The sequence below is a fragment of the Ixodes scapularis genome, unplaced genomic scaffold (genome assembly GCF_016920785.2).
Source record: "Ixodes scapularis isolate PalLabHiFi unplaced genomic scaffold, ASM1692078v2 PGA_scaffold1__304_contigs__length_218370807, whole genome shotgun sequence".
Lineage (NCBI taxonomy): Eukaryota > Metazoa > Arthropoda > Arachnida > Ixodida > Ixodidae > Ixodes > Ixodes scapularis.
In genome coordinates this window covers 52,740,148-52,767,402 of record NW_024609846.1, presented here as the reverse complement: position 1 = coordinate 52,767,402, position 27,255 = coordinate 52,740,148, and the positions used below count along the sequence as shown (strand labels likewise).

Here is a 27,255-nt window from a genome sequence, read left to right as displayed (position 1 = left end):
AAGTCGCTGCACTTGACCCTGGCGCCGGCCAATCACAGTTGCCGGATTTCTCTTGAACTTCTTCACCAAGTGTCCAGATTAGGGACCCAGAGCAGGCACGCTTCTACAAGTGGAAGGAGCTTAGTCCAGCAATTATATTATAGAAGAGTACAGGTAGAGGCTACGAAAGGGAGGTTGGAGCAAAAAGAGACCCCCCCCCCCCCCCCCCCCCCCCCCCCCCCCCCCTTTAACACGCCCAACGCCAGCCGAATGCCTCTACCGTCCCGCCGTTCACATCTCAGCAGAACCCCGCTGAGATGTGACGTTACGGCCGAAACGTTGCCCAGATATATTTTCTCAGCCCTGTCCTCAAGTGGATCTGGAGTTAAAGGACGTTGACAAGGCTCGACCAGAGGAAAGTGGGCGACTCCCTCGCCGGAGCGAGGAGGAGGGGGATGATGTTTTTAGTTTTCTGCCCCGATCTCCAAAGGCAATCATCCATAGAGTTATCACCATATGCAATCATCTTCATGACCTGGTGATAGTTACAGGAATGCATTGGCTTGGAAACGGAAAATCAAGTTTTAGTTATTGGTTTAGGCTAGGTGGCGCAAGCTACCGTCTGTTATAAAGGGTACAGCTATTATTATTTATCCATCCATCTATTTTGTCTTGATAAGTTCAAATAGCCTGTAGCCGTAGCCAGCTGGACTTGCCGGATTACGAACTTCCGGAACTTTCGCACGTTTTTCCAGGTTTTCCTCGCTTTTCTAGGCTTACGTCTCACGTCGGAGATTAGCTGTGCGCTTCGCGATGTCTGTGAGCGTAATTGGCAATATTTCGCGGCTTTTGTCGCGCTCAGCAAAGTCGAACACCTTCGTGGCTGCGCTCAAGTCTGTTCGGAGCGACAGCTACTCTCTGAGATCTTTCTCGAGCCTCGTGTCTCGGTCGTCGGCATGCCGGCATGCCTTGAAGGCCTCCAGCGTGCTGCGAACGCCGACGGCGAGATGCAGCCAGGCTATCACCAAGGGTGAGCTCTGCGTTTGTGAATTGTTGCCCATCTTTCGTCGCGTGATGTACGCCCTTTCGTCAACGTTGATCTGCTTTGTCGGCAAAACGCGGTATCGTGTGGTTGTCCCAGGTCGGGAGCATGAATGTAGGTAGGCAAAACGAACTTCCCTGTGAACGCAAGAACACGATGCTCATCAAGGTCACAAGGTGCAGCATTTGGAACGGCCTCATTCCATTGTAACGAAGCTGCGGATTGTTTCCCGAAAGCCAATATTGGTGCATAGTTCGTCGCACCTTCACAACCAGTTCGTGGAGCGTAAAATGTGTCTGGCCTACACAATCGCTTGCAGCGATCCCAAGAGAAATTAGTCGCTTGAAACGCAGACATTTTAACAATTTTTGACGCTGAATTCGTGCTGTATTTTTTGTTTGTTCTGCCTTCAATAACGCTTGCATCGATTTAGGGGACCAGGAACTGGCTGAATTCCTTCAGGAGGAGATTGAAGCCGAAAAGAAAGCGAGGAAGACGCAGCAGCTCCCAAAGATAGAAGGGTTTGATGTGAAGCTGGATGGAGCTGAAGTCACACTCACCAGAAAATTCAACAACGAAACGTGAGTAGACAGTTTTAGTGTAGTGTTGCTGGCTCTTACGTGCATAGTATATGCAGTAGTGTAGCATACTCTAAAGACTACCCGGTCAGACCGATTTTAGTTGTGCATTCCGTAAACGTTGCCGAGTGAACGTCTCGCATGATCTTGATTCAATTTGCGAGGGCTGTAGAATTTGGCGTGCTAACAGTGCCACCGTGCGCTTCAAAGGAAAAATTGAAAATGAAAACTTTTCCAATAATTTTATTTAAAAATAAGCCAAGCCGCAGCTGCTTGTCAAGCACGCTTCGCTGCAGGGTACGGAGGCTACGAGACGAGTGCACAACCAAATTCGATCATGAAGCCTCCGTCAATCGCCCCGTGAAGCAGAACCTTTTATCAATGCTATCGTGGGAAGAAATCCAGTGCACTGCGACGGAAATTCTTAAAAGAGTTATTCATTCGTCGCCGATCAACTGTGTCAAGGGTCGGTGAGCAGATAGCGACGTTCACGCATATTGCAAGCGGTGAACATTTGCACTACGCTCTCCTTCAGCTGCACAGCGATCTGGCTCGGCTACGGGTAGGTCCCGGAAACTATTGCCAAGCTGAAAACCACATAATTCCTTGTAACACTGAACTTCGTCAACACCTTGTCGCCCATGCTATGCCAGTCCAGGTGATCGCCATCTTGAAACTACTGCTCTCACTGGGCCCGAGATCTCTCGATAGCTTCCTGCAAAGCCCACTAGCCCGCAGAGCAAAATCCCCAGCGTTGCGTGCAAACACAATATTGTCACGAACGAACAGCCAAGAAAACAAAGAACAACTGGAGGAAACTGAAATGTTTAATGGGGTGAACTTGTGCCCAAAAATAAAAAGGAAACTGAAGATAACAGGAGAGCGTTGCGGGCGTCGAAGTCTGCGTAACAGCAGAGTCGAACGCTGGGGCGAGACTGACTCAGGATCGCCATGCGATGCCCCTTATGTATACGCGTTGGTTTCTGGAACAGTTAGCCGCCTAAGAAGGTTCGGCGACGAGAACATTCGCACCTCGAACAAGCAACAGGATTCTCGAATTTACTAGAACACTAAATTGCAAGGATAAACAAAAAAACGCGTTACCAGGAATCGAACCCGGGCACTTCGCGTGGGAGGTAGGCAGCGCGGCTGTTGGGCCACGGCCGCACTGCCTACTGGACACGCGGCAGTATGCTAGCCCTTCAATTGCATTCTGCGCTTGCACACTCCCAACTTGCAATTTCTTTGTGTGTGTAAAGCTTCAGCATACGTTCCGCTAAAACAGTAATCTTTTCAATCCCACTTAAGTGCAGTTGTAAAGTCGTAATGAAGAAAGCATGCATTGGTGTATGACTTGCAGGGATTTACTTAGCAATTTTTCTGCCCCACAATCAGTATGTTAAAGGGGCACAGAAAGGAAAATCATAATATGCAGAAACCTTTCTGAAACGGGAAATATGACCTATGATATCTGTAAATGGCAATCATACATTCATATTTTGAGCGGGTGGCTATATTCTTCATTTCAAGCGTCCGATTCTGATGAGCGCTTCCAAATTGGCCATCGAGGCGTGCAATGTGTCATGGGAGCCCCATTGCAATCGTGACGTCAGGCTCCTCGGCACAGTCAAAGGCTGGCGTGATTATGAGTGCCACCACGCGGTGGCTTTTGCACGTTACAGTCTTGCATTTCGGATTGGTGGAGGACGGCACAGCTGCACGACCACCGTCGTGATATATCCATTTTGGCCCTTGTAGTCCGCGGTGTGTTTCACTATGAACTGAACAAATATTAGGATTTCGACTACCAAGGGGCTCTGAAGATGTTAGTGAGAATGAGTAGTCACTCTTGCTCATGGTGACGGACAGGCGATTCGGGCTGGAACCGTACAAACAATCTAACAGACCGCTTGTTCGCCCGACAAAATCTGAAGGGGGTTGGGGTCGCCAAGAAATGCCTTGCATTTAATAATGATTAGCCAACTTGGAGGTACACTCTATTAGATGTTTTATTAACAGTGTGCTTAATTACGAGTTTGCTTCGCTCTTCTGCTTTTCTTTTCTTAAAAAAAAAGTCTGCATAGCCCCTGGTAGCAATTGAAGGTTCTTGGTAGGAAGACCCAGACTTCTGCGGACAGTGGGTCACCTTTCATAGTCCTCGCCGCGAAAATGGTCACCGTACAGGTGATTGGCTTTTACGGCGCCCGAGAGACGACGGACGCGCGAGACGGATTCACACGTTTGGATTTCTCATAGTTCGGAAACCCATCGGTCAGCCTCTCGCAGTTCAGCACGCTGCTGCCGCAGCCCTCTGCCATGCAATAGCGTGGCATCCTGCATGCAAACTTGATGAATAAACAGAGAAACAACTCAACGGTGCCAACACAATTCTGCGCCGCACGAAGCAGTGCGAGTGCATGCATCATTGCGTTCACGTCTAGGGTATCTACAGGAATATGGTGTACTGCCGAGGGCGGCACCACTGCAGGAGAAGCAACACGTCACAATCTTCGAACAAAGCTTAGGCCCCCCAATGACCAGGTGCAAGTGGGAAATCATTTGATTTGTTTTAAAATTACTTCTATTGTGTTTACAAGCGAAAGACTGATGTTTCTCAGGTGCTGATGCGACATGGTATATACCTAGGTAAGCAATAAAATGAGCCCTAAATTTTGTTTCCGTACCCCTTTAAGCCTTGGAACCTCTCTGCTGGTCACACATTATTCATAGCAATGTTGCTCTTTGGGATCCCACGGGCCCTGAATGCAACCTCTTTTAGGAAAGGAATTTGAACCACTAGGTGAGCCTAACACCTCTTGAGGGAGTACCTTGACACAGTAGCCAAGCAAACTTCATTGCAAGATTAAAAAGGCAAAGGAATAGAAGCATGGGCAGGCACAGTAGTGGCATCTTAGGCATTCTGTGAACCTCTCAAAATCTGAGTTCATAAATTAAAAAAAAAAAAAAAGAATGTTTAACCTTTTTCTGAAAGGTAGTGTTCAAAGATTTCAGATTTCTTTATAGATAAATTTTGAAAAATTTGAAGACTGAATTTTTTTAGATTCAAGTTCGAAAAATCCGAAGATAAAAAAAATTTTCAGTGTACAAGGTTGAAACATTTCTAGGTTTTGAACTTTAGTTTGAAGTTTTTGAATCTTGCAGCAAGTGATAGACTCTTGCAGTTTCAAATTAAGTTTTCTAGAATTAAACTAGAAAAATTCCGAAATAAGCAGGAACTTTTTTGTTATAAAGACTTCTTTTTCCCCAGTGCTGTGGTACTTGGTACTACCAGTTACTTACTCATTATTTATCGTAATTTAAGAAACAAGGGCTGATGTTGAACTGATTGAGAGGTTCAATGAAAAGCCTTGAGACGGTCCAGTGGACTTTCCTTCTACTTGAGCACCCCCTAAATAAGATGCTGTCATGAAACAACAATATATACAAGACGATGCATGTGCATGAAGGCAACAGGTTTCCTGAAAAGTTTTACTTGCTCTGGCCATTTATTTCTGGTGGAATAGCACACGAGATGGGGAAGATACTGGGCACAGCGATACATTTACAGCACCAAGTTGAGGAGCACGCAGGTAAACTAAGTTCGCCCAAGGCCAGCTCAAATATTTTGGGTTGGCCAATTGAGGCTTCAATGCGATTTCCACTTCACTCGACACATTTCTCTCTTTTTGGTATTTATATTTGTTACCTAAATCTTGGAGGATGAAACTGGTTCAAACTTTGTGTAACTTTTGCTCTGAAGTTCGAAGTTCGTCAAGCTTTTGAACTTTGTAGGTTGGAAAGTCCGAAAATTGTCGAATTTCTTAATGCAACGAAATCACAAGTTTGAAAATAATTAAACTTTTTTGAGCAATAAGGTTGAGAGTTTGAAAACATGAGTTATGGTCCACATAGTTTACGCTTCTTGGATACAACCACTACCGATAAGTTTGTAGAAAGTGAACGTGGCCCGGTCACACTGTACGACCAGCAGCATCTATTCTCTGTTCTCCCCTAAGTGGACAATATGGTGGAAGCTACGCGCCCGCCAGACCGATCAACAACCTCCCCTTCATTAACCAACTTTGCTCTCTCTCGGTGTACCTGAGTGGGAGCATGATCACATGGCGAAAGAAGGACGTATGACTGGCCCAATAAGCCCATAAATTCCACCGCACTGTCAGCTTAGAGGTGAATGGACTATGTACAGTGAATGCTCTGTGGATCTTTGATAGATGCATTGAGCAAAAAAAGAACTTGCAGGTTTTGCTTCTTGTTTCCTTGTAAGCAGTGATAGAGTGCAAGTGAGGTGGTAATGAACCGACATCTTGTGCCATCTACTATCCTCATGGACATCACTTTCTCGCGTTCATGAGGTAGCAGGGGTGGCATAATGTACCATATTTTGTGTTTGTTTATATTTGCCGCAGTAGTACTTTAAACTGAGGCCCACATTCCGTTTTTCTTTGCTTGCCTCTTTTGTTCTCATAGGCTGGTTTGCTGCATCAGCTTGTGCTTATTCCAGGAGGTAAACTACGTCATATTCTGCTCATTGCAGAAGCCAGTTGTGTGCCTTCTTCGTGATGATGGTGTCAGTCGCTCGGATGGGTGCACATGGCGACAAATGCTTGCTGTTTTGAATTGACTAGATTGGTCTACATTAGCAGTAGCTCCAACATTGAGGAGCCAATCGGGGAGCAGACGGCACTGCAAATTTATCATTGATTCATTTCTGCAAGTGGGGCCATGCAACTGGAGGAAAATCTTTTTGCCTCGTCAATTCTTGGGGAGGTTAAAGTAAACCAAACTTTATTTGTATGATGTGAAACGTTTTGTTTACATATGTCTTAAATGTACAATGGTGGCCAGAGCTCTCTTGCTTCTTTTTCTTTTTCTTTGCTTGTTCCTTTACTTATTTTGTTTGGGATGAATAAATAAATGTGTCAATACACTAGAGAGATTCAATATGTCTACAAATGCATTGTAAAAAAAGGGAGCTCTTTTTTTTTTCTTTTTTTTTTATAATCATTTGTCAATTACCACATCATGAATGCCTCAGCCTCTTGGTGATGCAAGGTTTTCCCACCAGTGGGTATGAAAATAGTTCATGCTAATAACGCCGTTACCACCATATATTGGATGACATTTAGCGCTCTTGGTGTGCTTGTCTTCTTTTACTGATCCTCGTCTTCTGAGTGCTTTTAATCGTCACAATGTATGACCAACTAGCCCAAGTGAATACCCTTATTCTGTGCTAGGTTTTCCCTCCATGCACTTTGGTGCTGACAAGGCATGCTTCAAGTTCTGCAAATAATGTTTGCATTACTGCATAGTTCAACCTAGAGTCACAAAATTTTCTAGTACCAAATTCTACTCAGTCTGTTTACCAAAAGTCAATCCCACAAAATCCAGTTCTGGTTGGCTGGATTAGCCCGTGGCAGAAGTTATCAGTCAGCGATTTTAAGAATAAGTAAAGAAAAACAGCAACGTGTATAAAACGTTTTTGCATTACCACGGGTACGGTGGGTATGCATGAGTGGGAGCTCTGGGCATCGATGAGTTAAAACCAAACGCAAAGTGTGTTGAGTTTCTCTAGTTTTTTTTATATCAAGTAGCCGTTAATCTGGTTCGCCAAAGAAGATTGTCGGCTCGTTTGCTTGCTCCGGTTGCGCTGGTACAGAGTTTCAAACTCTATGCCTCAGTCGCTAAGCCTAAAACTCGACTTTGATGTGTTTTGAGGAAAGAGAAGAGACAGCAAGGAGCAAGTCATGCACCGCCTAAAACAAAGGAAAAAACTTTAATATTTATAAATAAAAAAAAAACAAAAAAAAACAGTGTCGCCACACATCAGTAAACTGGGTTGAAAAGTATGCACGTACAGTGGATGACACTGTACACGCTTTGCTTCGACCGCACAGGGTAGTGCCGTATTGAGGATGGGTTGGAGCGCCACTGGTGCGCCGCGACTCGGTTCTGAAAAGAAGCTTACGAGTTTCGGTACTCTGGAAACATTCGGTGGCTTGACCTCAACCTGGACGAGGAAGTAGAAACTTATCAAACACAAATGAGAGAGATCCTTTATGCGAGGGATGGACAAAGGTGACACTGTGTGTCGTCGGTGTTTTGCCCCAGATACATATCCCTTTTGTTGATTTCTAATAATTTCGCTAACACGCTCAGCTTTCCAACTGTCAGTCAGACATAGTAATTTTGTGCTGTCTCTTTTTTTTTCTTTTTTTCTTGTCTTTGTTTCTAACACTTTAAGACATTGACCAGCTGTCATTATATTTGGCTACTTTTAAAAAGGTCTGGGGGAAGATCGCCCTGAAAGGACCTTTTTGTTAGCGTGCTTTGTTGTATTGTACTGAAATTTTACAAAGATGCATTTGCAATTTGTTTTAGGGTCACTGTGCACTTGAATGTGAACCATTCTGTTGATGCTGAGGATGCTGATGAATTCAGCACAAGCCAGGAGAAAGCTCCGGAACCTGGAGAGGTGAGATGAATTGCTCTTTCCGTCTGTTTATTGCCATTTATATGGTATTGCTTGAAGATATAAATATCTATGAAGACAACAAGTGAGCATTTCAAAGCAAAGGCTTAGAAGGCATATAAATTATAGTTGCCACATTCTAGTCTGTCTCCTGCATTGTTTCTTGTTTAGTGTACCATATTAAAAAAAAATTTTGTCAGAGGTAAAATGGTAAGTATGGCCGCACATGATAGAAAGTACATCTCAGGGTTCTTTTAAATTGCTTCAGTTTGGCACAGACACTTCTTTTGCTGGGAGTAGCTACAGTAATTCAGATACAAAAGAAGGCATTTGAAAAGTCTAGTTGAGAATATGTGTAGAAGATGCACCGGGCGGCTTCAAGCTTAAGAGAGAGGACCCGATGGATGAAGGGCTGCAATTCTTAGACATCTGACTGTCATTGACCACCCCACCCCGGGCATCTGCTGGGCATACCAACAGTGATCAGTGAGGTCTGTGCTCTCCTTTTGCAGCTCTCATTGGTCAAAGTGGGGATAATAAAATCTCTCATCTCCTCAACCCATGCGAAATCGTGTTCCCACCATCTGGCCCAGAGCACACATACTCGTCTTGAACACCTGTGCAGGTCTGGTTACTCTGTAGACATGCTCTGCTCCGTCAGGCAGTGGCCTCTAGGAACCAGATCTCGCGACTCGGCGTGGGTCCTACCACATGGTAGGACGGTCGGAACCTCTTGCGTGCACAGTGTATCGCATCGCATTCAGTCGCTGGCAGCTCGATGCAGGACCAGGGTTGCATTTAGATGCAGCTTTAAGCTGCGATTCATGTGTAAGCTGGTAAGCGAAGGCAGTTCCCCGCCACAGTGTGCAAAAAAAAAACATGGCACACCATACGTCCCGTGCCTTACACAGAAGGTTTATTCAATCCCTCTACAGTATGGTGCCGAATACATCGTCCAAACGGGGCGGTGCATGAATGACCATTTTCGTGAGCATCAAAGAGAGTGTGCGTCGCCAGCTGAGGGCTCGCTTCTCCCGGTGGTGCTCCACACTAAAGATTGCAACACATGTGTTGTGAAATTTGAAAACGCAACTTTGATCGAAGGACACCAGGAACGATGTGGTAGGGTGGCGATTGAGGCATTCAAAATAACATCCGGCCATAACGTGGCGACACCTTCACTCACTTTATTGAGATTGGAGATTGACTTTCTAGAGCCAGAGATGATCTGATCGTGCTCACCCCCTAGTTAGTGGATTATAAACTTTTTGTATATATACGAATGGTTTGCCACGGAGCAACTGCAGCAGCTTGGTGTTTGGTGGGGGGGGGACGGGGGGCGGGGACGGGGACGGGGACGGACGGGACGGGACGGGGACGAGGACTCCGCGAGCCGCCACGGGATGGTCGCGCGGGGGCGTTAAGATGTGTTGGTGGGGGTGTCTGTGCGTGTGTGCACCAGGGGGGTGGGGGGCGTTCATGGAGATGAGGCAGTGGTCGCTGCAAGGGCCTGCGGAGGAACAGCAGGGTTGTTGGCAACAGAGAGGATGGTGATCTGGTTTTTGTCTGTCAGTCAGGTGCTCTCGACTTGCCGTCACTGTCATTGCGCATACGGACGGCCGCCCTGTCTTCTCCTTGTTTTCAGTTTTATGCCTCTTTCATCTACTTTCCCTTTTTTCCCTTCTCTCCCAACCTATATTCCTGTGGAGTTGTGCTGGCTTCGAATCAATGTTGTGGACTGAAAGCTTGTACATGTCTGTCTCCGTCCCCTGTTTATGTTTTGCTTTCTTCGTATTGAGTATTAAACCAACACGCTCTTCAAACTCGTCAAGGTGTGGAGCCTGCAGTAGTGGAACTGGGCATGTAGAAAATATCTAACTCTTTCTGCCCCAAAATATTTTGATTTAATTGCCGTTCAAGCAAACTTTACTCTAATTACCTCTCCTAAATTTGTGCCCTCCACACAGGCCATGCAAAATCATCTCATAGAAAACTGATTCCAGTTGCGCTAGTGCTAAGGTGATTGTAGATTACAAGCCGATCAGGCAGCCTTAGTGGATGCAAGACATGGGAATTCAGCTTTTTATATCTAGTGTATACTTTTTCTTCAATTGCTGTACTTAAGTGGTTGCGACAGAGTGGCAATAGACCAATCTCGTTGACCGTTCTATGTTTGATGCCGCCACAACTGTAGTTCATAAGAGGCAGGCACCAGTTCATGAGACAGCTTGTGCTGCCTCATGCTCTACTTGTGCAGAACCTTGGCAGGGATATTGCGCATGTAGAAAGGCTACATTTCCCATGATGCATGGCGGGAGCTGTGGCGTAATGAAACTGGATGCGAGATTGGTCTATTCTTTGTGATTTTTAAAAATATTCATTATTAGAGCAAACATGAGTCTTGAATATTAGGAAGAGGTATGAATTGCCACTTTTATTTTTATCAAATTGAACATAAAATTACTCAGTTTACACTAAAACGTTGGAATATTCACTCCCCCCAAACCAAAACTAAAAAAAAAAAAGTTTCATGGTTCTAGATTTTCTATTGTACTGTGGGGCTGCACCAAACTTTGTATTTCGTAAGCATTTTTCTAATGGCTTCATCCTTCGACGTATACCACGCATTTGTGCAGATGAAGTCCAAGCCCAACTTCAATGTGGAGATTGAGCAGAATGGCAAGAAGCTGTTCTTCAGTTGCACCTTCAACGAGGGTCCCGGAGCCGAGGAGCAGTCGCAGGACACTTACAGTGAGCAGCCCCTTCCCTCTTCCCTTTAGAGGGACCATGAAACAAAGGCTAGCAACAGGAAACCAAATCACCCTTCTCTCTTGTGTGCAGTTGTCTCATCTTAGTCTGCCATGTGATGTTGCAGAGTGCCAAGGCGGCTATGGCATTTTTTTCTGCTTTGCTGCCTCTTAGGTTTTCTGGCCATGAGTGTCGAACCTTTCTGTCACCTAGAGATACTTCCTTCCTTGCTTGTTTCATTAACGGGCGAGGCCGTCTGGTTAGGTACAAAAATGTGAAGTTTGGGATACAAGGAATGTGAGCCTCACGAATGCACCTTTTCGCATGTGAACAAAAACTGGTTTGTGTTCTATGCTTTAGGAATGGGGAGTGTTCCCTCTGAGCATACTAGTCAGCCACAAAGTGAAAAGATTTATTCATGGGTGAATGCAGATAGGTCATGTGACATCATTTTCACCACTGAATTTAGTGGGAAATACCCAAATAGATCGACAAAATCTTGGGATTGGGGGTTCCGTTAAAAAGCGTGTCATACTTTAAAATTGATTCACGGCCTATTTAAGATGATGGCCACTCTTTTATTTCTTATTTTTTAAGTTTTTGAACCAGGTGGGGAGTGGGAAACAGGACATACACTAATCTGGATGCATTTTACAGATGACAACTTTGGTGTCACGGAGTTTTCAATCTACGAAGGAGAGTTGACGGACGCTGTCTACACAGTCTCTGGTGATATTATGGATGGGGTGAGTGATGAACCCTTTGGCATCGTTGACACAGGATGAAAACTAAGGAGGATGCAACGTCTGCAGGCCACCTTAACCGTATGGCTACTGCATATGAATGGAAATTTTACTTTTGAGGTTGCGGTGCAATTGCTTGGCTACTCTTTGCATAAAGTTGCTCGTAGTGCTACAAAGGCACTATAAGGATGGATTAAATAATTGTGGCATTGTTGAGCACAGGTATGATGAGATTCTTTGATGTGCAGTTTAATTGTATGAGGAAAACATGGGCTTTGATGACAGCTACTTTCATTGAAATGTTGGGGGGGCAGTGCATGCCTTACGTTTTTGCTGTTCAGTTAAGCTCATCTGTAAAAAAAACCAGTGAGGTTAACTTCTACAAATATATGAGGGCCTCTTAATGCCAGTAGTCTCTGTGACAGCCTTGTAAGTCACAGACAATTTCAAAAGCGTTCCACACATTAGCTCGTGGTACAAATGAGTCTGGTTGTATCAACGCTTGAAGCAGAAATGTTGCAGTTAGATATTGCTAGTAGCTCATTGTTAGGCCCAATGATCGTTACTTCTTTGTTACCCTCTACTTTAGATGGTTTGGTTTGGTGTAGTGATCAGTTTGAAAGATCTTGCCTCACTAATTTGTATGCCTCTTTTGTTCTCATGAGCTGGTTTGTTGTATCAGCTTGTGCTTATTCCAGGAGGTAAAAAATGTCATTCTGCCTCATGCAGAAGCCAGTTGTGTGGTTCCTCTGAGGCGACATTGCTAGTCACCCACAAGGATGCACATGGCAACATATGTGTGCTATTTGACACTGACCCCTAGGTTGTCACATCAATGAACAAAAAGGGTGCCTGCTGTGTAGAAATTGTACATGCCAGAAGAAGCAATGAAAGCAATCTCAAGTACATCAGGAAATTTGCCTTCCTCCTTTCAACAGGCAGTGAAGCAGCAACAATGAATTTCTATGGAAAGTGCATGTGCTATCAAACTTTGCATATGCATTTTATCAGAGTTTTTGAAGCAAGCTGCTGATGGAGGTTGAACCCTCAGTTGCTTTGATTGTGCTGCATCCTAGTTAAAGCATATGCTACAGAGACTGCAGGATCTTACGTGGCTGGCAGGCAACTGAGCACTACGTCACATGGCAATGAACAGTGTGCACAAGAAAGCGCACAGTCTGTTGCTCAGCTTACTCACGAAATAGTCGAGTTCGACATGTCTGAGAAAAGAGAAAGCTTTCATAAAGTAGTTTTCAATGTTGTGACAATTTTTTACAATATCACGATGAGGTCAGATTGGTCGCATTGTGATTTAGTACTTGCCTAGCATATTATCCACCAAATATGAGAAACAGTTACTAGGCGAAGATGAAGGTGAAGCAATATGGTGTACAAAAGAGATAAATGAATACTGTTGAATAAAGTTGTAAGAGCAGAGCAGCATTTCAAATGGTAATAGAGGGATTATAGAAGGCCACTGTTATGTTCCATATGCAAGAGAAATGAACAGTCAACGGCCTGAAACCATTAAGGTGAAATACATTCGTGGCACTTGAATAGGGAAACGGGTGCTTCCAGCTGTTTCCACGTCTTAATTCCTCATCCCGTTGAGTCGCATGTGTGAGACCCCTTCACTGGACAAATCATTTTATAGCTCCTCCTAATTCCATCACGTAAGCTACTGTACATTGCTCGCGGTGTGAGAATAGGCAACCCCCAGCCAGGGGGTGCCCACCCAGAATGGGCCCCGAAATGCAGGGCAGGCACATGTACTACTCTCTTAAAGTGCTTGTGGCATACTTTGGGTGTAGGTTTTAATGTTATTCTTGAATATGCTAAATAAGCTAGTAGGTGAGGTCTTGGCAGAGGTTAGAAAGTGCAAAATTGTGGTTCATCGGTACGGTTCTGTGTTTTCCTCTTTCATTTCTCATGAAATTCGGAGTTTTTCGGAGCTTAATTTTTCGCTGAAAATTCGGATTTTATTTAGATCAATCCCGATTCTTTTTAATTTAGAGTTTTAATTTTGCTGTGTGCCCAATATTTTGAAATTCAATATAAAAACAAATATTGTCCGGTCACAAACCTGCCCTAAATTCATAAGAACTAACCTGTATTGAATGTTATTTCTTCAGCTGAACTGGGCATTTGTGCCCGTGCCATTGATAATACTGACTGTTTCACAACAAAACTTACAAACAAGTGTTGCTTTAATATATGTCAATACTTTAAAATCACTTTAATCCTTGACGTTGTCTCTTGGGAGCTCGTTTTCTTTCTATTCCATTCCACCTCTCCGCCCTGCAGCTGCATGGGATGGAGTGGTGACATGGGACTATGAGCTGCCTCCCTCCCTGCAATGATCATAGTTTATACTGTTATAAAAACACAAACCCACCCTTGTTTACGAACCCCAAACTGAAAACTAGAACAGTAACTTTTTTAACGACGCAAAATTACACTGACCCGTTGTTCTGCAAACAATCTTGATGAGGTAAACGGTGCACTCCCTTTTGTCAATAGTCAGACATTTGAAAGGAAGCTGGGGAGGCCTCTCCTAAGGACCACTGATGCTGTGCTCTGACCAAGCTTGTTTCTAAAACACCTTGTTTATAAAGCACCATGGATAAATTTGAATTTACGAAAATACCGTAAAGTTCCGAAAGAACGCCCACCCGAAATGAGGAGATAGATGGTGAAAAACATGGGGTGGGCTATCTTTGGGGAAGCCACAGCAAAGCTTTATCAAAAATTAATTATAAACACCAGGCACCCGCTACAAATCACATGACGTGGGAACTGATACTCCAGATTGCAGATACCGCAAATTCGCTTTTCATGGTGCGATAAACGCGCGGGAATTCGCTACGTACTCCTGCGTCACGGGAAAGGGTGCTGCAGGTTGCAGATGCAGCAGGTTTGCGTTTTACCATGCGAAGGACCCGCTTAAACCCGCCAAGAATTCACATGTCACAGGAACGGATACCGCAGATCGCGGACGCAGCAGATTTAAGTTTTATGGTGCAATAAACATTCGGGAACGTGCTACGAACTTCACTGTCACGGGAACTGATATAGCACATGGAGATAGCGGACAAAAAAAAGCAGAATCTGCTACAAACTCGCATGTCACGGAAACGAATATCACGGAGGCAGCACTATCATGTTTCACGATGTAATATACACTGGGGACCAACTCTCGTGTTACGGGAATTTATATTACGTGCGGAAGTTGCACGCAAAAACACGGTAATCCGCTACAAACTCATGTCATGGGAAGGGATACTGCAGATTGCAGACGTAGCAGATTCGCAATTCACAATGCAGTATACACGCGGGAACGACTCTCATGTTACAGGAGGCATTATTGCGCGCCCAGATAGCGGACAAAAACTCAGTATTATCAGATGTACCGACAGCAGATCGTGTGGCGAATGCGATTCCCGTCGGACTTTGCATGACGTCTGACGGGAATCGGGGTGGGCGATGTTTCGGAATTTTTATGTTACAGATATTTAGCCAGAAAAACGGGATGGGCAATCTTTTGGGGGCAGGCGTTCTCTCGGAATTTTACGGTATTACTATCGAGTTCTTTTCTTCGGATTGGTTGAATTTATTCGAAAACACTTAATCCTATTTATAAGATACAACTAAAGCAAAGGCATACCATTCTGCCAATAGCAAGTGACAGTCTTTAAGCAACCTCACCCTGTAGAGCCATGTAAAACATTTTGACCACTCTTGATCATCACACCAGCCTTGGCTGATTCAGAAAGTTGCAAAGAGTAAAATTAAATGACTGAACATGGAAACACAGATGGTCAGTAGGGGCAGTTTGCTCCAAGTTTTAGAGCAGAGATTGTCTGCCAGCTCCATTGTTGGCAGTACTGTTTTATTTTTTTTTGGTAGGACGTATTATTGGTTGCAAAACAAAATCTACTATTGTTTATCCTCTACAGTACCTTTACGACCTGCTGATGAATATGCTGGAAGAGCGTGGGATCTCCGGAGAATTTGCAGACAGCCTGGTGACCTTCTGCACTTCGTACGAACACAGCCTGTACATTGGCCTGCTGGAACAACTGAAGGGCTACGTTTCCCAGAAGTAGGAAGGAGGCAGCTCCCATCCAGAATTGATGCTGGGGACAGTTTTCCCCATCGCCCCCCCGTGTAGATATGCCGTTGCCCCTGGCTGAGTTCCATGTTCCATTGTTAGCCCTTTCATAGCCTTACTTTCTGTTTTTGATACAGTGTATTGGTGGAGAAATGCTTTGTAAGGAAGCATTAAATAAACCTTGCTGGATGAGGATGTTCTGTGGATGATGTGCTTGTCATATCTCAAGCATATTCTTCTTTCGTGTTTATGTGCATGAAGAGCATGCCCGAAATCAATTTTAACATATATCTGGTATTTGCTTCTTTGTGTGCATTTTTTTGGGGGCCCCCTTTTAAGTACATTCTCTGAATTGGCACCAGAAGGGAACCTCTCTTTGGGCTTCCCTGTTATACCATATGTAGACTTTATTATGGGTTCATCATACGCCACTAGGTGTTTTTATTACCATTGGGTGACACATTTGCTCCATAGATGTTTTGCGACATTTGTGATGTCGCGAAAAATTAGGTCCTGACGAAAGTCTATTACAACAATCGACTGCACATGAACAGTCTAGATCATTGAGTCAGTCCGCTAAACAGCCAAGCATTTTGAAGAACTGGAGATGCGTGCTGCCAAGATCAGTGAAGCAAAAGATTGGTCTAGTATTAGTTTTACATTCACGTTCTATTAGAAAAATTGCTTTACTTGTTCAATTAAGGGGGGACATGGGTGTTTGGAGCAAAAAAAATCCCCAAACTGTTTTTTGGAAAATGGTGATGTTGAAATCTACAGCTATTTTTCTTTTGATCTGCCAAGTTTCTTATTTTGAAGATTAATATTTGCGTCATAATGTCACTTCATAATATCTATGTGGCCTGAAATCGCACTGAAGCTGATACTAAACCAACGCTTTCTCAAAACAAATTTTGGCCTCCTAACAAATTTTTAGGAGGGATGTCAGCATCTAGGGCAGACAGGGATATTACTTTTCAGCAACGTGTGGCTAAATGTGCAAAGCATGCAATGTTGGAAGCAGATTTTTTAATATAGGTGTAGGAAACTTTTTTAACTTGTTTTATTGCATGGTTGCCGCATATTGAGGACTTAACTTCAGTGTGTTTTAGAGTCTCTAATAATCATTCAATCAAAAAGGGCTTCCAACATTGCATTCTTCACAATTTGTAGTATCTGACCATATGTTAATACATTCTTTAAAAAAGTTTTTTCACTATTGTTTCTGGAAACAGTTTGGCTAATTTTAATCTTGAGAACTAACCTACTAATTAAAAAAAAAATATTTAAATGGCACAAAAGTTTGAAGAAGCATGTGCTGTTTCATCGGGTTGGGCTTGACCAAAAAAATAAGGAAGAAAGCACCAAGTCCAAAGTTCACTGAAAAGAAAAAAAAATTTTTTTTTTTAACAGTTTGGTTGGGATACGCGTGACAAATAAACTTTACACGAAAGAAAATTCTTTTTTTTAGAGCAATATTGATTGCGCAAGACGCGATTTAGTCAGCAGTCACCTCCTTTCCACTTGTTTTGGTGGATCGGCTTGTCCATCACGTTGAGGTGGAGAGAGAGTATGACCATCTTGTTGAGGTAGAAAGAGTTTGACCATTCCGGTGAAGTCATGGACTTTGCGCGCAGAATAAAAATAAATCTTGCACCGTCCGTATTGCTCTAAAATTTATTTTTCGCTTGAAATTTGATTTTTAACACACATGCCCCAACCAAACTGTTTAAACAAATTTTTTTTTTTTCAGTGGCCTTAAAAGGCATTTTATTTTTGCATAGCTGGTGATGCCAGGTAAGCTTTTTTGAATGCTAGGTGAGCCAACTGTTTGCTGCCATCTACCTTGTTGTGTCTGCTTGGGTCACTTGCCATCAGAACGTTGTGTTAAAGCAAGGGGGTTTAATATTGCATATTGCGAACAGCATGTGGGCAAGCCTAACGTAAGGAGGGACGCAGCGGTAGAAAATTGCTTCCCCTTATACATCTGTTTACTTTTGCAAAAAAGAAATATTTTGCTTAAGGGGCACTTCCACTTCATTTTTCCTTTTTAAAAAACGGTGCAGTCCTCTGCAGTATCGCCTAGGAAGACCACACACAAAATATTGCGACGTAGTCCTGTCTAAACGTTTCTTAAACGGTCCGGCAAACTTTGCAACTCACTAATGTGGCGATGCAGGCGAGTTGGTTATGCATGTTGAAAGTAGTGAAAGCGCACAATAAAGACGAATACGAAGACGGAGAGGCAAACAGGACGAGCGCTGACTATCAACTGAATTTTTTATTGGAAAAAATAGAAACAGCATGCTGTTTCTATTTTTTCCAATAAAAAATTCAGTTGATAGCGCTGTTTCTATTTTTTCCAATAAAAAATTCAGTTGATAGTCAGCGCTCGTCCTGTTTGCCTCTCCGTCTTCGTATTCGTCTTTATTGTGCGCTTTCACTACTTTCAACCTGCAACTCACCAAGTTGCCAAAATCGGCTGACTCAAGCGGGCAAATTAATGCGCCACCAATGGCGCAGTCAGTGCTACGGTGTGGGCGTAGACAGCATTGAGCCAAAACTGCATCGCCGTTGCCTTTTTTTGCTCGTTTTTACTTCTCTGGGTAAGCTTAACGGGTGACGGCAACGTTTCTTCTCAGCGTGCCTGCGCAGCGCGCTTCTTGGGAGCCGTCCGGCCGCTTGTCGTTACCGCAGTCTCCAGCGTCCCAACCGCCGTTGTCGTCGTCTTACCATTTGGGATTATTGTCTTGGAGTTCTGTCCACACTACAGGCGCAAACTTATCCTGCAGTTATTCAGACGTCGTCAAATGTTGTAAACACCGAAACACGGTGAAGAGTGCGGTGCAGGAGACACTTGCACCTGGCATACACCTGCCCCAATCTTGCCCGTCATTGTGTAGAGGATCACGTGACATCTCGTACCACGTGATAGCCATGTTCTTGGCTGCCTGAGGTAAATGTTGCCGGACGGAGCCGAAGTTCCAATTTCTGCCGTGTTTCAAATTAAATTAAAAAATATATATCCCATTTTTTGCGAAGCAAATGACACGGTGTCTTTTACTATAGTCAGCGACAGGTTAAGAAACGTTTTCTGGCTGGGGAGGAGGAGCAGACAAAATGCTGAAGAGAGGAGGATGCTTCCTCCTCCCCTGCCCCCTTTACCTCGAAAACTTTTCTCAACTGGTAACCGACTACAGGGCTCTTTAATGCGAAATCACTCATTATCCCGAAATCTTGGGAATTGAGTAGAGTTGCCCAAGACCTCAAAATTTCAGAAGACAGGTCCTGAAAAACAGCCTACAAGTAAAACATTGCAGAACAGCAAGAACCATAGCTCGCACAATTTATTACTCGCAGAGCTCTTACAATCAAAATTTAAATTGAACACATTCCCAAGGGGTTGGCTGCTTGTCCCCTACCATTGTCAACAATACAATTTAGTGGCATGTCGGACAATATTAGAGCTTCCATCAATCGGACCAGACAATAAATAATACAAACCTAGAAAAACATTGGAGAACTTGCGTTAAAAATGGCTTGGAAACATGGTGTTTTAGGGTACAGTATTAAGACTGGAGGCCAAGAAAAGAGATGTTTGAATCGCTGATCCCTACTACTGGCACCTCCAGCAAAATCGATGCGGCGTAGCGGCAATGTTGAGAAGCTCAGGAGAGGAGGTCATTTCAACTCTGTTGTCTAATAACACTGCTTGGTTCTCGTAGGCAGCATAGAAACAAACATTGTTTTCAGTAATTATTTTTATGCTTTCGCAGCGTCATTTCTACACACTGGCTAGAAGGCTCCTACCGTCGCAAAATCGCTTTGCTTTCATATGCAACACCGATTTTACGTTGCAGTGCAAGAAACTTATGGTGGTCCGCGTGCTGGACAACAAAAAGGGCCTTCATTTGTTTGGCATTTTGCCTAACCAGCGCACCCCCTATAGTTCGCTAGAGTCGTGAATAGGAGGCTGAATGGCACTTGGCCGTGCTCCGACCCGAACGCAAGGGAGGCCACTGGAAGTCCATGCTTCTTCCGGAAGCCTAGTGTCTGCTGGGCTTTGTAGCGTACTTAGTTAATGCTTTGGTTCATGCCTTTTTCCATTTTTACTTGGGTTTTAATAATCCCTTTTAACATTCAACCTTGAGAATGAGGCACTTGAATGTGGGGCATGCGCGCATAACAAGAATCTTGAAATTCTCGCACATTAATGGCTTCTCAAAAGACTTTTCGGGCATGCACAGCTGTTATTGTGCAACAAGCAGGCTCCCTCGAGATAACAAAAGCAAACCAAGCACCTTGGACACTGTTTGTACCAATGTTCAGAAGAGTTGAAAAGCAGCCTGTCAAGGCTTTTCAACTCTTCCAACTTTTCAACTCCTCAGTCAACTTAGTATGCATTTGCTCAATGTGCCACCCAGCCCTCTAGTGATTGATGGTTTGAATATATGAAATTTTTGTCAATCTGAATAACATTACTGAACTTAAATTTAGTTAAAAAGATTTAATATGTGTATTCGGCCTGTTACAAGAAAGTTCAGTTATATTGAGTATGCTTGCACCATGGTACAAGAGTAGTGGTGCCAAATGCAAATGCATTTAATCAAATTCATTCAAATGCAACTGTGAATGGGCCATAAGAACTCTCGGAAGTAAATTGAGAAACATCTGTACAAACCTTGGAAAAACTCCAAAACATTGGAAATTAAAAAATAAAAGAAACATCTCTTGGAAACTGCAGTTCACTTGGGACTACTTATGAAATTTGGAAGTGACGTTCAACGACTTCTCTGAAATTCCTGCGAGCAGTTTCTGATCTTCATTCAGGAAAGTCGAATTTCAAAAACTACTCAATTGAGTTTCTAGATCTTTTACTTTCTTTTGAAGTTTTCTTATGGTACCCTGTGCAACGCGGTACGCGGCTTCAAGTTCTACCTGTCTTCTTTGTGCATCACCCAGCTTCCTCTTCAGCTCTGCCACTTCAACGTTCGCTGAACTCTGGTCAGGAATTTGGTAGGGAAGCACTACTAGTGTTGTGTAGGATGCCATAGTGGTCTCAGAGGGGCCGCGGTCATTGCCTCTGGAGCTGCAGTTTTGCAAATCCAAACTTGTATGCTTTGAGTTGAAGCATGTTGTGTCTTGGGTATTTAATGTGCGCATCCCGTTCTTGATGACTGGGAGGGCTGGGGTGATCGACACCTTGCGTCGTCGTGGGGTGCCTGTAGAAGACAAAAGTATGACGCAAGGTGTTATGTTTTCATGCTCCGAAGTGGTACTGGCACAAACTGTTCAGCACTTCAAAGGACGAGACCCCCTTCACTATTTCGTGACCTTGTAACGGAACCAGGTAGATTTTGTGGGTTAGAAAATGGGAAAGGAAAAATTGCCTATAATTAGGCACATGAACATATATAAAAGTGAGTTTTTCCCTCTCCGTTTCTCTTCAACCCACAGTATGCTATGGCACTTATGAATGCAAGATGGCTTCACAAGGCTAGTTGTCTGTTTGAAGGAGCAATACTGAAAAAAAAAAAGCGCATCCTCCAAGAAACAAGGAACGTCTTCAGTTTTAGTGTGGTGGACCTACTTACACTGGAAGTTGACTATTGGGACTGCATTCGGTTTGAGCTTCTGCCAGCCGTCTTGCCTGTGTTGCTCAAAGGCGCTTTCCTCAAAATGTTTCTGCAGCAAAACATAGTCGTGGATATTCACAGATCAAAGCTCGGTGCTCTATCTGCGTTTACAAGCTTATAAAGAAACAGAGCACATTCCTTCATGCGTTTTCATGTCTAGGGTGTAACTATCTAGAGCAAAAATGTGTGGTAAAGACTTACACGTCCTAAACTACCATGCTGGATTACACAGCATCATCTGGGGGCCACACGACTCGAGCATCAAGATGGAGACACATGCATTCGGTTATACAGAATTATCAAGCAGACGCACTGCACATGGATGTGCCACCACTTGGTTTGAGAAATATAACCACAATTCTTTACGGAAAATTTTTTTATTAGGTAGGCACAGATATCATGTTTGAAAACTGCTCCTGCAGGTCTCGTCACCTTTCGTGGGTTTTGGTGTAGGTTCTGCTGTAGACTAAATAATTTGTGAAAATTCACTGCACAGCGCATGCAGTCAAGTCCATGACAGCGATCAAGCCTTAAAGGGGCCCTGCAATCCTATTTAAGCGTCTACCTTTTTTGCGGTTTCCACGTCTCTTGGGGTTCGGGCAGGCCAGCGGGCACGGAGAGAGTAACTAAATATGTGTGCGTCATAATTTAACCGGACGACGCGGAAACCTCGATGGATGGATGAATCCGGCTGAGCCCTTTGGATCGAGCGGTAGCTTACGCCACCTAGCCATTTTGTTTTACCTTAAAATATTTAAATGTGAAATCTATATTCACTCCGCACTGCAAAGAAAGTGAGGCTATAAAAACCCCCTTGCCATCAGTTAATAAGGAAATACCTAGTTTTCTCTCGCTTTCTGCCACCATTCACTTAATCTTTGCTTGGTAAAATCTACAGTCTTGAAATCCACTCTCCCTTTGCTGTCTCTAAAACCCAATGACTTTATTAAATCTATGTTGTCTTCGGTAGGCATAGGGTGAAGCCCTCTACAGTAGAGTATCAAGTGCTCAGCCGTCTCGTCCTCCTCTCCACAAGCAGTGCACACTGTATCCATTTCCTGGTACTTCGCTCTGTGTGTTCTGGTTCGCAGAACACCCATCCTTGCCTCAAACAACAATGAGTTTCCCCTAGAATTGTCATAAATGCTTTCTTTGGCAATAACTGCTTTGTTTAATCTATAGCTTTCCAGAGCCATCTTTGTCTGCATTCCCTCTAGCCACCGATCTCCTTCTGTGGCCTTAACTTTCTTCTTAACTGAGACTTGCTGTTCCGTATCTTCGCTATAGCCCAAAAACTTTCCTCTTAATTTTCCAGTGCGCTGTCTCCACTTTGTGTCTACACTCCTCATGTATAAATAGCTGAAAACCTTTCGTGCCCATTGCTCCCCATCCATTTGCCTCAACTGATCCTCAAATTCTATCTTGCTCACCGCTTCCCTGCTCTCAAATGACGCCCATCCCAAGTCTCCTTGTACTCCCTGGTTTGGCGTTTTGCAATGTGCCCCCAAAGCCAGCCTACCTACTCCGAGCTGTTTTATTTCTAGTCTTGCATGTACTTCGGATTTCATGCATAGCACTGCGTTTCCAAAAATCAAGCCAGGCACCATGACCCCCTTTCCAAATCTCTCTCACCACCTCATACCTGTTGTAATTCCAAAGTGCTCTATTTTTCACTAGAGCTGCATTTCTGTTGCCCTTACCTATTATATACTTTTCATGCTCACTGAGATATTCTGCACTATCACATATCCATACTCCTAGATACTTGTATTTACTAGCTCTCTCAACTGTAATCTTCTGTATCCTTCAGCCTCTCAACTTCATCATCATTAAAAATCATGACTGCTGATTTTTCACTACTGAATTCTAAACCTAATCCCTCTCCTTCCATACCACAGATGCTCATTAATTCCTGCAACTCTGTCCTGTTGTTAGCCATTAGTACGATATCATCCGCATACATCAATCCCGGTAAGGATTGCTGAATTTTTTGGCCTAGCTTCCTGTATGAAAGGTCGAATCCAAGCCCACTCTTCTCTAGTCTATCCTCCAACCCTCTCAGACACAACATAAACAGCGAAGGCGATAACGGGCACCCCTGCCTAAGGCCTCGTCTTATCTCTATTTTCCCTGTCGCCTTTCCTTCCCATGTTATAATCACATTATTATCTTTGTAAATGTTCCTTAATAGTGCTGTTAGTCCTTCATCTAGGTTTAAGCTCTCCATTATGTCTCACAGGTTCCTTTGGTTCACATTGTCATAGGCACCCTTGATATCCAGAAATGCCAGCCAGAGCTGTCTGTTTTCTTTTTGCGCTATTTCTATACAGTGTTAGAGAAAATAAATTGTCCACCAACCTTCTTTGTTTCCGAAACCCGTTCTGTATTTCGCCCAGTATGCCCTCGCAATCTACCCATTCCTCCAGTCTGTTCTTTATTATCTGCATTACCAGCCTTTAAATAACAGGTGTCACGGTTATGGGACAATAATTTCTAATATCAGACTTATCTTCCTTTCCCTTATATATCATACTCATCGTACTAAGCCTCCATTCATCTGGAATATTTCCTTTTGTTATCATAGTGCTCACTACCTCCCTTAGTTTTGCCTTAGATTTAGGACCCAAATTCTTCACCAGCTTGATTGGGATACCATCTGTGCCTGTCGACATGCCACTAGGGACTCTTCGTTCCGCCTTTTCCCCATTCTCTTTGTCCAAAATCCGCGATGTCACAAGCTGGCCTGCTACTTCCTTCGGCTCTCCTATCTTCCACATGTACCCGTTCCCGAAATTTCTCCTCCATCACTGCTCCTATAAATTGTATCGCATCATCTCCCTCTAATTGATCTCTCTGATGCGAGAGTATGAACCTCTGTCTAGCTTGCGTCGTTTCACCGAGTGAGTTCAAGTGCTCCCAAAACTTCTTGGCAGCGTTTCTATCTTTCTTACTTGCATTACTCATCCATTCCTCACCCTTTCTCTGAATTTTCGCATTGATCAAACTGGATGCCTCTCGGCGACATGTTATAAAATTGTCCCATTTTCTTTTTCCTTCCGTTTCGGACTCCCCACTACGCTTGGAATACCTGTGTTCTCTAGAGGCTTCCTGACGTTTTTGTATCGCTTGCTTCACATCTTTGTCCCACCAGCTTTTTGGTCTATGTCCTTGCTTCCCCTTTCGTTTACTCTGAACTTTGTCTGGTTCCAGAGCAAACAGCCTAGTTAGGCTCTCATAGGTCCAATCTGTATACCGTTGCCCTGAAACTGCTGCCTCTATTCTTTCAACAACTATTTCCAACTCTTTGTCGCTGCAGAAAGTTTGCTTTGAATTATGTTGTCTAGTTTCAGCATTTACTTCTCTGGCAAAATTCAGCTTAATACGTTTGTGATCACTACCAAGACTTTTGGAACCTTCATCTATTTTCAGTACTTGTAACTTACCATATATTTTGTGTGACATGAGTATGTAATCTATAGTTGAATGTAGATTGCCAACTTCCCAAGTTATGTGCCCATCACACTTCTGACAGGTATTACATAAAACTAAGTCATGTTTTTCCACCAGCTCTAGTAATATGCTTCCAGTTGAGTCTGTATACCCATCCAGACCCTCAATATGGGCCATTCATGTCTCCCATAATAATTATTTCGGAGCCTTCCCCTAGTTCACTAATGTCTCTTGATATGCAATCAATCATTTTTCTGTTTTCCTCCTTAGCACCTGTCCCTTGTCCATAAGTAAACAACTCCAAGGACTGTTGATTCCCCAACGACTTTTCCTTTCAGCCACAAATGTTCGGCGCACTCCATTCTGATCCTTTGAAAGTTCATATTCTTCTTAATAAATGCTCCAATTCCACCTCCCTTCCTCGTTCCCTCCATTCTGTTGCATTCTTCCCACACATAGTCAGGGTTGCAAGGTGACTGCTCCATGTCTCCGAGACGTGTTTCCACAAACCTATACACCATTAAATCCTCTTTTCTTAGTTGCTCCTCTACCTCTTCCCATTTTAACCTATTTCTACCACCCTGCATGTTAATATATCCAATGTCTGATTGTGCTGTTTGTTTATACCTGTTCTTACGTTTTCTCTTTTTAACCCTGGGTACCTCTCCTGACTTTGTTGGGTTTTCAGTTACTTCAGTGCCCCCAGTGCCCTGGGTCCCCCCAAAAAAGCAGTCACCGTGCGGCCCATCCTATCCCCCACCCTGCAACCCGTGGCCTCACTGTAGTGAATGCCATCTGCGGCCCATCCTATCCCCCACCCTGTAACCCGTAGGTGGAGGAGGTGGCATTCACTGTAGTGAATGCCACCTCCTCCACCTACGAAGGCAACCCGTGGTGCCGAAAGTGTGCGATATGAGATGTCTTTGGACCTGGGCTTACTACTGGTCAGAACTGCTAAAAGCTTTTTAGTCGAATACAAAATATAGGTGGCGCGAGCCGTTTCAATTATTTATAAAAGTAGTTTTTGTTCAGTATTCTAGATCAGAAAAGAAACAAATGCAATTTAGAAAGTACGGAAACAAGAAATGACCCGTCGACATACCCGCCACCAAGCGGTGGAAAAGGCGGCGTATGCTAGAAAGGTGTCGTGGGATCAGGCGAAGACGGGCGGTGAGCGTAGAAAGGTCCCGGATGTACGCGGCGATGCTGCAGACGAGGATCCGACCGATTCCGAGCGTTCCGAAGGCCTTCGGAGAGCAGCTTTCGCTTGCGATTTGTCCTTCTGGCACTATGGCAGCGCGAAGTGGCTCCCATTCTGAACTGATCTTTACCCCGTATTTGCTGTCTTTTGTGGCCAATGAACTGTCATGCCAAATTAGTGCTTAATTGCGCAGCAAATGCAATGCGAGCCGCCTTGGCTGCCCTCTTCATACAGCCTCGCCAGAAAATGCATTAGTGGCGCCCTCTAGAGCCGTCGACACGGAGTGGGGCAGCCGTGACCGCTCGTTGAGCCCCCTACCCCTCCTCTATTCACGGCCACTCAAGCAACCAAGGACGTCACGAAGGAGGTTATTTTTTGCTTGCTTTTGTAATTTTAATTTGCCTGTAACTTTTAAACTAAAGCAAAATTCGAGAAAAGAAAAGTTTCATTAAGTTACTACGTTCAGTGCGCTCAGGTTCGGTGCAAATTAAAAACCAGTAAAAAAGTCCTTGCAGGGCCCCTTCAACAGCTACCAAGCAAACCAACAGAAGCAGCGTTTGTGATGTCTAACCATTCTGCACCATGAATAACCTCAAACATGAAAAAAAGACCACTGTGCGACAGTGCCCGTGGTGTTAGGGATTTATGCGTGGGTCTAAGGTCGGGGCTCATTCACAAGAATCTTAGAAACCACGTCATAAATGAAGCCAGCCAAGGAGCCCAAACCGAAACCTTTCTCCCAGCTCGTCGCCTAAGAGCACAGCCACTACTCACGATGCACACGAGGGAGCACGCCGGTTCCCAGTTGCCCCTGTTCACGTATGCCAGCCACAGTTTTCTTCTGGACGGGTCAGCCGGAAAACGGAACAAGCGGGCTCCTTTATTCGAATGGTTGTTGCACCCGGGAACGCAGCATCCAGGCATCTTCAGTGATCTCGAGGCTGCCTGCAGTACTGGCTCGCTGGTGCTTAACAACCCGGTAAAAGGGTGGAATGTAATTTTTCTTCATAGGTCAATTATTTCCAAGAGTCTGAAGTGTTCCATCTTATGACGTTGAACGAAATAAACGGGTGCGACGCTGTAGTAGAGTGGTACAGTAGGATCCCCGGTGGTACTCGAGACGAAAAGCCCCAAAAAATCAAGGCCAAATATGAATCATGAATCGGATATGGATTGGATTGGAAGAGGCAATATAGTTACGAGTTACTACAGGATATAATTTTTACTGTCATTTTCCAATGTAAAAATGAAAAAAAAAAATAGCTGTTACACTTATGTGA

At 44.0% G+C, this 27,255-nt stretch overlaps 2 protein-coding genes across 2 annotated transcripts; one reads left to right on the top strand and one right to left on the bottom strand.

Annotated features, from left to right (window-relative positions):
- Window positions 1-586: 586 nt before the first annotated feature.
- On the top strand, window positions 587-15,886 carry LOC8032793 (complement component 1 Q subcomponent-binding protein, mitochondrial). Its single transcript, XM_002400551.5, has 6 exons — window positions 587-1,009; window positions 1,455-1,602; window positions 7,999-8,092; window positions 10,726-10,840; window positions 11,495-11,583; window positions 15,537-15,886. Exons 1-6 carry the CDS (start codon window positions 793-795, stop codon window positions 15,684-15,686), a joined length of 813 nt encoding a protein of 270 aa, XP_002400595.3. The 5' UTR covers window positions 587-792; the 3' UTR covers window positions 15,687-15,886.
- Window positions 15,887-19,016: 3,130 nt separating this feature from the next.
- LOC8032791 (THAP domain-containing protein 11) lies at window positions 19,017-27,178 on the bottom strand. The gene is made up of 3 exons (XM_002400553.4): window positions 26,750-27,178; window positions 21,283-21,373; window positions 19,017-20,910 (listed from the first exon to the last, which is right to left on the bottom strand). Exons 1-3 carry the CDS (start codon window positions 26,897-26,899, stop codon window positions 20,531-20,533), a joined length of 621 nt encoding a protein of 206 aa, XP_002400597.3. The 5' UTR covers window positions 26,900-27,178; the 3' UTR covers window positions 19,017-20,530.
- Window positions 27,179-27,255: the final 77 nt, after the last annotated feature.